This window comes from Ambystoma mexicanum, chromosome 2q, assembly GCF_040938575.1.
Source record: "Ambystoma mexicanum isolate Mex_15411 chromosome 2q, UKY_AmexF1_1, whole genome shotgun sequence".
Classification (NCBI taxonomy): Eukaryota; Metazoa; Chordata; class Amphibia; order Caudata; family Ambystomatidae; genus Ambystoma; species Ambystoma mexicanum.
In genome coordinates this window covers 839,787,497-839,803,429 of record NC_090924.1, presented here as the reverse complement: position 1 = coordinate 839,803,429, position 15,933 = coordinate 839,787,497, and the positions used below count along the sequence as shown (strand labels likewise).

The 15,933-nt window shown below is 49.8% G+C and overlaps 1 protein-coding gene across 2 annotated transcripts in view; it reads right to left on the bottom strand.

The window, feature by feature from the left end:
* LOC138569772 (integrin beta-1) overlaps positions 1–15,933 on the bottom strand; it is a 420,457-nt gene that overhangs the window by 176,907 nt on the left and 227,617 nt on the right. For both annotated transcript variants that reach the window (XM_069648057.1, XM_069648056.1), the window contains exon 8: positions 9,374–9,469. In XM_069648057.1, the coding sequence (XP_069504158.1) occupies positions 9,374–9,469 (96 nt within the window). The remainder of the gene's footprint in view (positions 1–9,373; positions 9,470–15,933) is intronic.

The window sequence follows — 15,933 nt, the reverse complement described above, 5'->3', positions numbered from 1 at the left end:
TGATTGGTCCCACCAACTGAAAAGGAAGAAGTCGTCCTTGAAGGGGCTTCTGTCGAGGTGAACTTGGCGAGTCAGACCTGCAGCAGGTCTCCACCGGGCAAACCAATGGTCCAGTAGCAGCAGCTGTCCTCTTCCAGCTAGTCTTCAGTTCTTTCGTTCCAGTGGTCGACTTTGCCTTCCAAGCCAAGAGCCTCAACTTTTAAACAGTTTTCTCCCATTCATTCCAGCCTAGCTGCCACTCACCCAGCAGGGTGGCTGCCCTTGCTGGACAGTCAGCCATCCAATCGAGCCAGAGTGCATTTGGGTCTCCTAGGAGACTAAGCACAGGGAGTTTCGGGCACACCCCTCACTTCCTGCCCACCCCCAGAGGCGGTCTTCATTCCTCCGAAGGCAGAGAAACAAAAGGACCAAACCTGGTTTGGCGAGCAGAGACAAACTCTAGAAGGACCTTGCTAAAAAAAGAAGACCGGGACCTGTTTAGGGGCTTCGGTGCCATCTTGAAAAACATGGCTCCCAGCGATTTATAGCTACTGGTTTTCGCGGTCGGGAAAAATCATGGTACTTCGTTGTAAAACCACTGGCACCAGCCATTTCAATAGGAAACGGTAGCATTTGACTGCTACAGGAGTATCTAGACATTGGGGATACTAGGTAACCCCTCCAGCACTATTGTAAGATAGTGTGTGCGGGTCTAGGAAGTCAATTTAACTTTACATTCTCTGGGAAACAGTTTATCCCGGAGAAGGTATTGAAACCTTGGGACAGCTTAAAAAAGCTTCCCTGTGTCACTGCACTTAGAGTGCTGTATAACACAAATGAAAAGATGATGCCTATGCAGTGGTCTAAAACACCATAATCAAATAACATAAGAGTAAAACGCACATCAAAATACATGAGAGTGGGGAAAAAAGGCTCACACTCTCCAGGTAAAATAATCAAGTCCTCAAAATACAGCAAAGTTGCTGGGGGTCTCTAAGGTGAAGGGAATTAGCACATTTATGAGAATTCTCCCTAACAAGTACAGACTTGTACCAAAAGTTGGTTTTGCTTACATTTGTAGTCATAGTTTTCTGTAGTGGTCCCAAAGGGTACTGCATTCAAACTTTGCCTAACAATCCGCTTGTTGACACTAAAGACAGTTTTACTGGTGGCTCCCACCTCTGAGAGCAGGGTTAGTGAGCAGCAGGATTGTCCTTGTGTGAGCCCTTCACCACGTTTCACGACAATGTCATATTGCGCACTCACCCAAACGTCTTGCCCATGGTGGTCTCTCCTTTTCTTCTGAAGAGATCTGCCTGCCAGTATTCTTCCCGAACCCGCAAAGGCAGCGAGGGACCTCCATATCTTTTACCTCAAAAGGGTTTTCAGGTTTTAGCTGTCTCAGACAAAATCCTTCAGAAAGTCTGAGGCTTTGTTCCTGACTTTTAAGGGCTCCTACACCGGCTTTCAGGCTTCCAAGGCTTCCATCGCCCGCTGGATGGTTCAGGCCATTTTGGAGGCATACACAGACATGGTCAGACTTTTCCTGAGGACATTCATGCCCATGCGGTGAGAGCCAATGCCATGGCCGTCACGTTTGAGAGACATGCTTCTTGGGATATCATTAGCAAGGCGGCTACTTGCGCCACTCCGGCCTTCTGTAAGTACTACTCGCTGGGCACCAGCTCCAGGCGCGATGCAGAGTTTGGTCAGGAGGTTCAGAACCACCTTTTTGCTTCATCCTAGATTTGTGGCAGGTTATCACAGCTCCAGCCCATGTTCTTGTTCAGTGGAATCACACACAAGAATGGAGGAAAGGGGGCGTGATGTGTGAGTAAGACAATGCATTACTTACCGTAAAAGCATTTCTGATGGTTGTATCTGCTTAGATTCACATGCTGTGCATAGGTCCGACATCCAGTGGTCACTGCGGAGTATTGCATTTTGTTTTTCGTAGTCGAAAAGGGGACGTCGACAAGGCGTGTCTAACACTATCCCTATAGTGACGTGCGTTGTACCCACACTCCCTCACGCGTCGAGGTCCCTCTGTTTGTATTTTTCTGCCCTGAGGGAGCCTTCTAGACGTGAGTGAGTACAGAAAAGAGAGAAATATAGAAAAAGGATGTCTATGTTCCTTCCATCCGAGCGGGGAGGAAGGGTGGGCGCATGTGAATCTAAGCAGATACAACCATCAGAAATGCTTTTACGGTAAGTAATGCATTGTCTTCTGATGTTTGTTAATCTGCTTAGAATCACATGCTATGCATAGACTAGCGAGCAGTACCCGGAGTTGGCGGTGGGTTATGAGAAGGAACAGTAGAGAAAAGATGTCTTAATACTGCCTGTCCCACCTGGGCGTCAGATCTAGAGTGTGCATCTAGACAGTAGTGTTTTGTAAAGGTGTGCACAGAACTCCAGGTAGCCGCTTTGCAGATGGACTCAAGGGGAACATTTGCAATGAATGCTATGGACGCCCCCGTGCCTCGAGTAGAATGTGCTCTTGGCCTAAAAGGCAGTTCTCTCTTAGCAAGAGTATAGCAGAGAGTGATGCATTGAACAATCCATCTAGAAATCGTGGACTTTGAAACTGCATCCCCTTCTCTTCCTGCTGCCACCGAGACGAAGAACTGATTAGTCTTCCTCAGTGGTCTGGTTCTTTCCATGTAGAACATGACCGCTCTGCGAACATCTAGTGTGTGCAGAGTCCTTTCTCCCAAGTTGGAAGGATTTTGAAAGAACGCTGGTAGTTCTATAGACTGGTTTACGTGGAACTTTGAGATGAATTTCGGAGCAAACCTTGGGTGAGTGCGTAGAACCACTTTATCTCTGTGAACTGTAACAAAGGGGTCTAGAACAGAAAGAGCCTGTAGTTCACTTACTCTCCTGATGGAGGTGATAGCTATTAGAAAAGCAGTCTTAAGAGTGAGGTCTTTAAGAGATGCTTTGTGCATGGGTTCAAATGGTGAGCCCATGATTCTGGTAAGTACCACGTTAAGGTCCCATCCGGGAGCTGGGTCAGCTATCGGGGGGTATATTCTCTTTACTCCCTCCATGAAGGCCTTTATAACAGGGATCTTCCACCACGACACTGAGTTGGGAAGTGGTGTATGCAGAAAGTGCCGCTAGGTGGACTTTAATGGAATTGAACACTAGACCTGAATCCAATAAATGGGTCAGGTATAGAACAATATGTGTGGGAGAGCAGTCAATTGGGTTGATGCTCTTTCCCCTGCACCAGATGACAAATCTCTTCCATTTGCTAGAATAGCAGTGGCGAGTGTTAGGTTTTCTGGCTTCCCTAAGGATGTCCATGCATCTCTGCGGGAGCTGTAGATGTCCAAATTCTATGATCTCAGGAGCCAGGCTGCTAAATTCATGTTCTGGGGGCATGGATGCAGAGTCCTGCCCCTGTCTTGTGACAGCATGTTGTACGGGCAGGGGAGTTTCACTGGGGGAGATAGAGACATCTCCATTAAGTGAGCAAACCATGGCTGTCGGGCCCACATTGGGGCCACCAGTATCATGGTTACTTGTTCCTGGTGCATTTTGCGCACCACCTTGTTGAGAAGGGGAGTCGGGGGGGGGGGGGGGGGGGAGAAGCGTAAACAAATTTCCCTGACCATTGAATCGACAGACCGTTCCCCTTGGATTGGTTCTGGGGGTACCTGGAGGCGTAACTTTGGCATTGTGAGTTCTCCAGGGTTGCGAACAGGTCTATTTCTGGGAATCCCCATTGCGTGAAGACGTCGAAGACGATGTCTTCTTGCAATCGCCATTCGTACTCTTCGGGCAGGGGGAAATCCCTGCTGTGTTTGACTGCCAGCAGATTGAGTTCCCCTGGTACATGTGACAGAAGGAACATATTCTGTTTGAGAGCCCACTTCCATATGTTTTGGGCCAGTTTGGACAGTCCTGGAGAGTGGGTTCCCCCCTGCTTGTTGATGTAATACATGGCTGTGGTGCTGTCTGTAAGGACCATCACTGCCCTGCCTTTGTAGGTGTTCCTGGAAGGCTTTTAGCGCCTTGAACACCGCTAGTAGCTCCAGAAGATTGATGTGTTTGGATGCTACGTTCGGAGTCCACTCTCCGTGAGCAGTCTGATGGGATAGGTGAGCCCCCCATCCTGTGAGGGATGCGTCTGTGGTTAGAGTGGCTTCTGCCGCGGGTGTGGCAAAGGGTTTCCCTTTTTCCAGGTTTTCCTTTGTCCACCACCGTAGCGAGAGAACTAAGGCCTGCGAGACCACCACTAGATCGTCCCATAGTCCGCTGGCCTGACACCACTGGCTGTTGAGCCACTCTTGCATTGGGCGCAGGCGCGCGAGGTACCAAATAAATACACAACGCCATCATGCCTAGCAAGCGCATTGCTTTGCGTACCGTCACCTCTCGACCGGTCACATATTGAGGGATCTGAAACAGCATGTTTTGGACCCTCTCTTTGGAGGGGAAGACGAGGCCGTCCTTTGTTTGAATTAGAGCCCCTAGGAATTGTTTGATTTGGCTGGGGTCTAGGCTGGACTTCTTTTCGTTGATGGAGAAGCCCAACTGGAACAAAAGGTCTACAGTTTTTTGGGTATTGGAGAAGCATGTTTCGTAAGAATCCCCTGTTATGAGCCAGTCGTCGAGGTAAGGGTAAACTGGGATGGACTACCTGCGCAGGTGGGCCGCTGCCACTGCCAGCACCTTCATGAATACCCTCGGTGCTGATGCTATGCCGAAGGGTAGCACTCTGAACTGGTAGTGTTTGCCCTCTATCATGAACCGGAGGTATTTTCTGTGCGCTGGCAACATTAAAATATGAAAGTATGCATCTTTCATGTCCAATGTTGTCATGTAATCTCCCTGTGATAGCAGTGGGATCACTTCCTGTAAGGTCACCATACGAAACTTTTGGGGTTTGATGAACTTGTTCGCTGGGCGCAGATCTAATACAGGGCGCATGGTTAAATCCTTTTTGGGTACAAGGAAGTACACTGAATAAATACCTTCCGTTACCTGAGATAGAGGCACGACCTCTATGGCTCCTTTTTCCAGCAGTTGTTGTACTTCTTGTAGAAGGATGGCAAGATGTTCCGGTGACATGCGTCGTCCCCTCGGGGGTTTGTATGTTGGGGAACTGTTGAATTCGATGCAGTATCCGTGGGCTACGGTGGAAAGTACCCAACGGTCTGAAGTTATACCCTCCCATGCTGGAAGAAAGGATGTTATCCGGCCCCCGACCGGTGTTGCATGGGAGGGGACGCGAATCTTCGCGTCACTTGGTGTTGTTAGGGGCTTGGGAGCCTCTGGGGGTGGACCCTCGCCCTCTTCCTTTGCCCCGGCGCTGTCCTCTTTGGCTGTACTGGCCACTATTGGTCTGGAAATTGGTGGCAGGGTACTGTTGCTGCTGGTTTTGTTGTTGGCGTTGGCCACGAAAAAAGCGTTTGTTGCCATAGCCGCGCCTGGTAGAGGGCTTAGAGATTTGGTCAAGAGTTTTGATAGTATCGAACTCTTTTTTAGCCATCTCCAGAGCCTCATCCACCGCTTTCCCGAAGAGGTTTGAGTCTTCCACAGGTTTATTTATTAAAGACGCCTGTGTCTCCGGTTTGAACCCCGAGTTGCGCAGCCATACGTGGCGTTTTAGGATTATTCCCTGAACTAGGGAACGTCCCGCAGTTTCCGCCGCATCCAGAGAGCTCTTTACAATACTCTGGTTGACCTGGGTTCCTTCGCCAATAGTTGTAAGCAGGCGTGTACGTAATGGTTCCGGCGCTTCTTCGGCGTCTTTGCGCAGTTTGGCCCACTGGGCGTCCGCATAGCTAGCGAGCAAAGAATTGTTGTTCGCAATTCTTGCGGAAAAAGCAGCCGAAGATGTAACTCTTTTTGCAAGGGCATATAACCGCTTGCCCTCCTTGTCAGGTGGTGCCTCACTGGTGGAAAGTGGTACCCCTGCCCTCTTTGTGTTGGTTACTACCAGGGAATCCGGAATGGAATGTCCCCTGATGTACAGCGGGTCTGAGGGTGAAGGAGTGAAAAGTTTTTCAATTTTAGGATTGACCCCTCTGATTAGTGCGGGTGTGGACAGCGAAGGGATGATTCTTCTCTTCACCGAAGCGAGGAGGGGAATGGTCTGACTGACCGGGGGTTTCTCCTTAATTACTCTTTCTACAAAGTCTAATTCAGGGGAGAGTTCCCCAGTGTCCAGTTCGAAGTGTGCTGCTGCTCTGCGCAACAAGGCATTAAATGTGGGCTGATCGTCAATGGGAGACGTGTTTCTAATAGGTGAATTGTCAGGAGGATTTAGGTTCAGGACATCGGTGTCGGAATATATTGATGGGGATTGCCAGGGGTGAGAAGGTCCTCCTTCTGGATTTTCTCCGAAGCCTTCTCCTACCAAGTTTGGGCTGTCTTCGAGACCTTCCTCCTGGTTCCGTCCCTCTTCCTCGTCCATAAAATCATCCTCTTCTTCAAAATAATGTTCTTCCTCAGTGAGGTCATACACACTATGGAAGTCTGAGGCTGTGTCCTGGTGGGGATTGACTAGTCTTGGAATTTTGCCCCTGGGGTCCTCCTGAGGCCCTTCTCTTATTCTCTTGGGAGTGGGAGGGTTCTGGGTATTCATAAACCTCTCCATTCTTTCCATGCAGAGATGGAGCCTTTCCATGGTTCCATGGGGTACCCCTGAGCGGTCTAGCGGGGGAAAATTGGTGTCTTGTAGCTGAAAACGGCTCAACCTCTCCCACAACGTCGAGGAAAGTGTCCCGTCGCCGTCCGAAAAGCCTTCAGGTGTGATGGGAATCCCTTCGACTGAAGATCGTTCCTGTCTTTTCGGCGTGTCTTTCGACCTTTGCGTAGCGCTCGACGAGTCTTTCGGCGTACGCTTGTGGGCGTCGGCTACCACGATCCTCGCCAAGCTCTCAGCGACTCGTTTGTCAGCAGAGGTCTGGTTTCGACGTTATGGGTGTCGATCGCTCTACGGCGGCATGCGCTTTCTGCGAATGCGCGCCGGCCGATGATTTGGGGGCGGCGCCCTTATTTGCCGAAAGCCCAGTCGCTGGTCGCGGCTGCGAGAGGGGCTTCGAACACGAACGGTCCGAGGAGGCCGCCGGTGAAACCTCCGTCTCCTTGGGTGCTGATGCTCTCTTCGCCTTCGACGAAGAAGAGCCATGGGTTGTGTGCTTATGTGTGGTTTTGTGTGAGTCAATGTCACTGGGGTGTTCATCCCCATAAGCAGGGCGTGAGCCGAGCCCGTCGGGGCCGGGGACAGACGACGAAGCGCTCTCTTAGGGGGGTTTTCGACTTCCGTAGCGGAGGTCGTGGTATCACGTTCCTCGTCACTGTCGGAGGTAGCGACGGTGGGTGGAGCGTCGGCCTTCGACATAGCGTAGGCCGCCCACCTCTTGACCCTACGGTCTTTTAGAGTCTTCGGCTTAAGAAGCCGACAAGCCGTGCAACCTTCCTCTTTGTGATCGAGGGGCAAGCAGTGGTTACACCGTGAATGCTTGTCCTTCCAAGTAAACTTGCCCTTGCAAAGCGGGCAAAACCTAAAGGGTGTCCTCTCCATAGCCGAGGCAATAAATCGTGATAACCACCCCAAGGGAAAGGAAGGGGAAAAGGAAAGGCATTCTCAGAAAGGAACTAGAGATGTCCCACGACCCCCACTCTCCCTACTGTATTTGGCCTGCGAGGCCAGGCCACGTGTTCGGCAACGCCGAAGGATCTCCTCCGCTCGTCCCCTCCGTCGAAGAGCTTGCTCGGCGGAGACAGCTTCCAACAGCGTCGAGGGGGGGGGGGGGGGGAGCGATATGTTCTATATTAATATAGGAAAAACGACCAAGAACGAGGAGATGAAATCTGCAATGTCTCTCGAGGAGCTCCGCGTAAAGGCGACCAGTAGCTGGGCGGAAAAAAACAATCTGAGGGACCTCGACGCGTGAGGGATTGTGGGTACAACGCACGTCACTATAGGGATAGTGTTACAGACACGCCTAGTCGACGTCCCCTTTTCGACTACGAAAAACAAAATGCAATATTCCGCAGTGACCACTGGATGTCGGACCTATGCACAGCATGTGATTCTAAGCAGATTAACAAACATCAGAATTAAAGTTACTCAACGTAGTGACTAGAGTACTCTTAATCCATAGCCCACCTTCCCCTGGTAGTAGGCCAATGGGTAATAAGCGTAGTCATTTATCCAAGCACCCGATGTGTTCAAAAGGGGACTGAGGTGAGGTGCCGGAGGGCGGGCCTCGGTAGAAAGTTCCCACGCCCTATACTAAATTTAAAGGGTACTCTTAATTTTTCCACTGCCAAAGGTACCGGTACCTTTAATTTAATGCATAATGTGCACATTACCACTTAGGAGAAGAGTATCCAGCCCAAGCAGAAAACCTTACCTACAGTCCATTTAAGTAGACGAAGCATAAGACAATTCAAAACAAGTCAATTAGGATTTTGTTTTAATTTTATTTTTTTTAAACAAACTCGATTTATGTATTTGTTACCTCTGCAGAGTAGTAAAATAACTTATTGAGCCTGAGGAAAAGCTTCACCAACAGCACACAATTCCTCCACTCTTACCCTCACAAGAATTCTAGATGTTGCACAGGCCAGATGCAACCCTTCCTGTCGTGCGCCATGGCCCTCCAAATCACATGGCTTACAACTAAGTATGGCCCTAGGCAGCCCGTGAAGGAGTACTGCGATAGGAGAAAAAGCGAGCTAGATACAGAAAATGTATTTATTGCAGAGTTTAAGTTCTTAAAAGACAAATAAGAGTGCATTCTCACTCTCGTCCCTCGCCACCCCAATCACCACCAGTATTTAAACTTGATGCATAGGGCATGAAGCAGTAGACCGGAGTGAGCGTACAGTCTGAAAGTATGTGGCGGCTTGCAATGCAACAGTTAGAGCCTCGTTGTGCTAATGAACTGGAACAGACCAATGGAACATGACACTGTAGGCCCAGGACTCACTTTGCACTAGCCAGTGGCTGTGATAATTGACTTTGGGAAAGTAAGAAATGGTTTCAGTGTGTAGGTGGAGATTTAAGGTGGTGAGTGACTGTATGCCTGGCTAGTAGCTTGCAACTTGACAATTCTTCTCCTTGACAGCATGCGAGGAACAGCTGTAACAGCATGTGATATTATCTATACAATTATCAACCTGCTCTTTTGTGCAAATAGTTTCCTTTGTCACTTAACACCATTACTTTCATCTGGAACAATTGGGGATATTGTGCATTGTCTTATCCCATGAGTCATAACATTTGCAAATTGAGTAGGTCTGATCACTGGGGAAAAGCATGGACATATAAAGGCTTTTAAAAAGGCAGATTATTTCAATGGTAACCACCAATCATGCAGTGTTTGCAATAGACATTTTCATTTATAAGTAATCATCTTTGTTTTACCTTGTACACAGGCTGAAATTCTTCTGTAATTGCAAATATAGTCTGAATGTTGTTTTCACTTAGTTTCTGCACGAGGTGGGCAATGGAGGGATAATCCTGTGAAACCAACAAAAAAAAATGCTATGTGAAAACATAACATAAAAACTGTTGCACCATCGGGGCGTTTGACAATTTAAATGTACAGGCTGCATTACTTAGACATTTATTTTAAACTGTATTTTCAATTTTATTAGGAACTAGCATGTATGCAGCAGACAACACTGATCATGAAGGTATCTGTACTGATTCGCTTTGCACCTTGATGTAAACTGGACTGCTTATGGGTGCGTGTGGCTGGCTGACATACCCCAGAGCATCCTCTTGGGCAGAGGCAAGAGTTGGTGTGCTGCTGCATACTGGGACCTTCTGTGCTCTCGCCACCAGTCGCCTCAACCTGGCATGGTGCAGTACGTTGCGGTGCAAATAACTTTGAAACCGTGCATCCTAGAGCCTGGACCTTGAGCTGTGTTTGTGCCGGGGCTGGTGCTTCTACGACCACATTCATGTTTCGCTGATTTCAGGCAACCGTCTCATGTGTGAAGGTGCTAAAATCCAGGGAAAGGGGTGGGGGTGTTCAAATGTCATGTATCCAGTTGCTGGATTTTGAGGACTTAATTTATTTTACCTGGAGAGTGTGAGCCTTTTTCCCCACTCTCTCATGTATTTTGATGTGTGTTTTACTCTTATGTTCTTTGATTATGGTGTTTTAAGACAACTCCATAGGCATCTTTTCGTGTGTGTTGCACAGCACCCTCAGTGCAGTGACACAGGGAAGCTTTTTAAGCGGTCCCAAGGTTTAAATACCTTCGCTGGGATGAACTACTGTTTCCCAGAGACTGCAAAGTTAAATTGACTTTACTGGTCTTTTTAAATTCCTAGACACAGCAAACTATCTTCCCATAGAGTGCTGGAGGGGTTACCTAGTATCCCCCCCATGTCTAGAAAGTCATGTAGCTGTGTAATGCTACCCTTTCCTATCAAAATGGCTGGTCGCAGTGGTTTTACAAACTACCATGATTTTTCCCGACTGCAAAAACTGGTAGCTAAAAATAACAGGATCCATGTTTTTCAATATGGCGCCTAAGCCACTTGGTTTAAACAGGTCCCGGTCTTTTTTGCCATTTCTTTTTGGAAAGGTCCTTCTAGTGTTTCTCTCTGCGTGCTAAAGTAGGTTTGGTCCATTTGTTCCTACGCCTTTGGCGGGATTCAGGACTGAATGGGGTGGGCAGGAAGTGAGGGAGGTGCCCGAAACTCCCTGTGCTTAGTCTCGTAGGAGACCCAAATGCACTCTGGCGTGTTTGGCTGGCTGACTGTCCAGCAAGGACAGCCACCCTGCTGGGTGAGTGGCAGCTAGGGTGGAATGAAAGGGAAAAAACTGGATAAAAGGCGAGTCTCTTGGCTTGGAAGGCAGAGTCGGCCACTGGAACGAAAGAACCGAAGACAAGCTGGAAGAGGACGGCTGCTGCAACTATTGGAACGTTGGTTTGCCGGTTGGAGCCCTGCTGCAGGTCCGAATCGCCACGTTCATCTCGACAGAAGCCCCTTCAAGGAAGACTTCTTCCTTTGAGTGGGTAGGACCAATCAACTCTTAAGCCACCTGGATTCTCGGAGCTGGTTAGGATTAACCAGGCGGAAGGACACCAGCTTGTGTGCTTGAAGAACAGCAACCGGAATCGAAGAATTGTCATTTTGCCAGCTTGGTGACTCGTCCCGACGTCCTCTCTCTTGTCTCCACAACTTAGGCACAGCGAGATCTGCAGGAACTGCCAGGAACAGAAGTCTTCACCTGCATCTTTTTCTTCAATATAAGGTACTGTGAAAACCAGACCAAAAGAATTTACCTCTCACCGCGAAAGTTCGTGGAACTTTGGCAACTTGCAGGCCTAGTCAGCTTCTGACCCGACACACAAACCTTTCTTCCGTGAACTACTTCTAAGAACCGTGGCAAAGAATTTTCAGGTTAAAATACCAGAACCGTTTTTACTTGCACAAGACACTCCCCCATTGACTTTGGCCTACCTATTGAATTGAATCAACTCCTCTGGTGAACTCAAACTATTACTATTTGCACTGTTTTAAAGTAACTAATATTCGTTTAATTAACTTATGCCTTTTTGCCTCAACTGCTTAGTAATCAATATTGTAGTACAATTTGTGATATTGGTTGCCCTATTTAGTGAATGCTTTATAAATAATTGTGAAATAAATTACGTGTTTTACCAAGAAACCTTGAGTATAAGTGTCTATCTCAATACTTGTCATTGTAGACCTATGTGTAATACCCTTACAAGCTCCCATTCCCTCTTGAGATAAGCCTGGCTGCTCAGCTCGCTACCAAAAACTGTGGTACAGACTTATACCAAAGGTTGGTTTTGCTTACACCTATACTCCTAGTTGTGTGTAGTGGTCCCAGAGGGTACTGCATGCAAACTTTGCCTAAAACCGACATCCAGTGGAAGCTGCAGAGGATTACAGCTTTTGTTTTTTAAACTCAAAAATGGACGACAGGGCGTGCCAGTAATACTATCACTAGTGTGAAGTCTACTGTACCCATGGTCATGAATGCATCGAGGTCCCTCAGATTGTTTTGTTTCTGACATGAGGTAATATGTAGTGTAGCGTGAGTAATTACTAGTTACTCGCCGTAGTGACAAACTTACTCCTAAGTCCACAGTCCCCTTTCCTCCATACTGCATGGGTGTCCCTTGCTAGGGATGGGAGACGGACCTTTCACCAGAAAAGAAACCTTCATCCACTTTAAATTTAGAGGGGCTGGGCCCTGGAAGCATGTGTGCCACTGACTCCGTCCACTGGCACCACTCAGTCCCCATTGACGCTGCGACAATTTTAACATTGCCTAATGACACCAGTATTATTAGGGGGGTGGGCGGGGTGGGGGGGGGTGGAGGATGGTGGGACTTATGGAAGAAAGTGCTATGGACTAGGAGTACATTAGTCACTACAGTAACTATTACTCCTACATCCCGTCCCCTTTCCTCTATATTGCATGGGCGATTAGATGCAGCCCCAGGGTCGAGAGGTGAGCCTCCTTGAGAAAACAACTTCCTTTAGAACCGCCTGCCCAAAATACGTGTGTGCCTTATGCAGAAGGCTCAAGAGGTGGCCACCCTGCTGATGACCTGCCACAGGACCAGTCTCTGGAATGCAACAGCCATGGCCTTGGCTCCGACAGCGTCGGCATGCATGTTAGTGGTTTGTGCTGCCCCTCATAGGCCCCCTTGATGGCCGAAACCATCCACCTTGCTATAGAGGCCTTGGATGCCCGATACCTGCGCCTTGACTCTCCTCCGCCCCCCAAAGGTGACAAATAGCATCAAACTTGCGGAAGCTCTTGGTCCTGTCCAGATGGAATATCAGAGTGCGTCTGACAATCAGACAGAGCAATACCCTTTGAGCATGGTCCTTAGGATCAGCGAAAAATTTAGCTAACACCATCTCCTCATTTAGATGGAACTAAGAGACTACTTTAGGTAGGAACACGTGGTGCGTTCTCAGGACCACCTTATCTTTGTGAAAAGCAGTATAGGGTGCTGACGCCACCAGTGCTTGAATCTCCCCGAGACGACAAGCAGAGTTGAGACCCACCAACAAAGCCGTTTTAATTGTGACCAGTCTGATGTCCGTGGACACCATTTGTTTGAAAGGTTTGTGCGCCAGGGAGCCCAACACTAGCTTGGCTATTGTTGGGCTAGGGTGTGGTTTCTCGATGGGCAGGAATAGCCTGGCGAGGCCCGCCAGATGTCATTTAACCATCGGGTTAGAAGAGAAGACCTCCCCCGAGTTCCTGTAAGCACCTATGGCTACCAAGTAGGTGCGGCATGTGTCTATTTGCACCCCTGAGTGAGGTGTGCAGAAAAGGAGAGCCCATTATCCAACGTGCACGTAACCAGGTCAATCTCCTTACAGTCCGCCTGGTGACAGAACCTAGTCCATTTACTCTTGTAGTGGCTCCTCAGCCTTGCTTCTAGCGCCCCAAATGATGTCTACGTTAGCCTCCGATAGGCTCAGATGCTTCAGTGTGACCCATCCAGGAACCACGCTGCCAGGGCTCATTTCTGTGGAGCGGGGTGGACGACCTTGCCCCCCCAGCTGCTTGAGAAGGGTAGCGGGGCCCAGCAGCAGGAGAAAGGGTGGCCCACCCAGAGAGGCTGAGGAGCGCTGAGAACCATAGTCTCGCCGGCCACCACGGAGCTATCAGAATGATGTGGAGGTGACATGATTGTTATCTTGCAGATCACCCAGTGGACCAGGGGAGAGGGAGGAAATGCGTATGCTGTCCCAATGTTTCTGGAAAGCGCCGCCGAAGGACCCAGGGCCCTGCAAAGACGTGAACTGCGGGCACTCTGTTGAACCAGGTGGCAAAGAGGTCCACCTGAGGATGCCCCCACCTGCTGAAGAGCCCCAGCAGGACATGGTTGTTCAATTGCTATTCCTAATTGTCCGCTCCCAGTCTGCTGAGCCTGTCAGGTTCCAGGTTGGTCACCCACGGGAGGTGGATGGCGGTCACATAGATGTTCTCCAGGGCCCACTCCCACAGGTTGACCGCTAGGCTGCACAGCGGATGGGACGTGGTGCCACCCTGCTTGTTGACATAATACATGCTGGTAGACTTGTCCATCTGGATTTTGACGACCTTGCCCACAAGGAGTGCAAGGAAAGCTTTGAGAGCTAGCCAGATAGCCATCAGCTCCAGGAAGTTGATATGTGCCTCCTGCTCCTGAAGGGACCAGACTCCATGGACACTGGTTGTCCAGTGTAGCACCCTCCACCTGCACCACCCCCCCACCCCCAAGCCTTCCAGGGAGGAATCTGTGGCGATTGTGATCTTAGGGGCTGCCTGCCTGAAGAGCTTGCCTGTCCGCAAGTTGCAGTCCCTCGACCACCAGGAGAGGTCCAGGTGGAGAGGAGGAATGCTGAGAAGCTCCGCTTGGGAGCCCCCGCGCCCGATTCCATGAGGCTGCAAAGTGCAGCTGTAATCTCATCTTGAGTCTTGTGTGGGGTACGACCAGTAGGACCGCTGCCATGATACCCAATAAATGCTGCAACCACCAGGCCGAGGTCACCTCTCGGCTGAAGCGGCTTGAGGCTCTCTTGATGGCCATGATCTTGTCCTCTGCGGGGAAAACTGAGCTTGTGTTCCATATGAGGCCCAGGAAGGTCAGGCTCTGTGTAGGCTGCAGTTGAGACTTGAGGTTGATAGAAAATCCCAGCTCGTGGAGTGTTGTCATAAGGGCGGAGGAGGTGTGGAGAACCATCTCCAGAGATCTCACCCTGACGAGCCAGTCATCCGGGTACGGGTAGACGTGGTGTTCCCCAGGCCCTGTGGAGGGCTGCCACTGTATTCAGTCTGGTAAATACCCAGGGGGCTGAGTTGAGGCCGGAGGATAGAAACTTGCATTGGAAATGGCAGCCCACGATCCTGAACTGTAGAAAAATAGCAATAAGGCTGCCAAATCGGGACGTGTAGGATAAGCGTCCTTCAGATACAGGGAGCACATCCAGTCTCCCCGGCACAGTCTCCGCAAAGAGTGTTGGCATAACCATCTTGAATTCTTGAAGAGGGAGGGAAAAGTTGAGGGTGGAGAGGTCCAACAACTCTCAGAACACCCTGGATCTTCTTTTGTATGGTGAAAATCCTGGAGTAGAAGCCCAAGCCTCGCTGCGAGGCTGGGACTTCTTCCACCGCCTGGCTTTTGACGAGCGATCGAACTTCCACCAGCAGAGTTGCTGTCCCAATCTGTGGTAGTGGAGGGGAGGAGGGAGGACCGTGAGTAATCGGTAGCCAGAACCCTGCGGACACTACAGATAGGATCCAGGGGTCTGCGAACTTTTGACGTGAAACCTGTGCGTGAAGAGCAAGCCTGCGCCCCACCCCAGACACGTGGACCCAAAGGGGTGTGTCATGCCTTCGTTCCCTCCGAGGCTGGTGCAGAGGAGAAGCCCTTGCTCCCCCCCCCCCCCCTTTGTTGATTGTGCCGGTGCAGACTCCTGAGAACAGTCACGCTGTCTAGACCTCCTTTCTTGGAAGCCCCGGAACCCAACGAACACCCGCCCCTTATCAGAGCGTTGATGCGACTGGGTGTACACTCCTTGGGCGTGGCCTTTGTGAGGAAAAGACATTGCAGTTTGGGAACGGTTTTTCTTTTCATCTCCTCATCGGTGGTGGAGTGAAAGAGGTAGACACACCCTCGAACGGAAGGTCCAGTATGCGTTCCTGGACGTCCAGGTTGAATTTGGTAGCCCGTAGCCAGGCAGTATTCCTGTCCGTGACGATGCAGATGGCCCGGCCTGAGGTGTCAATGTGGGCCACGCTGGACTCCATGATGTCTACACAACCAATTTAGCCTCTGCCAGCCCAGCCTTGAAACGTGCCTGGCTCTGCACCAGAAGTTCTGGAAGGAAGTCAGCTATTTACCCCCACAAAGCCAAGGGTCAACAGCTGCCAGCATGGCATCCACACTGGATTGACGAAGCTGCAATGAGGCGTTGGAATAAACCTT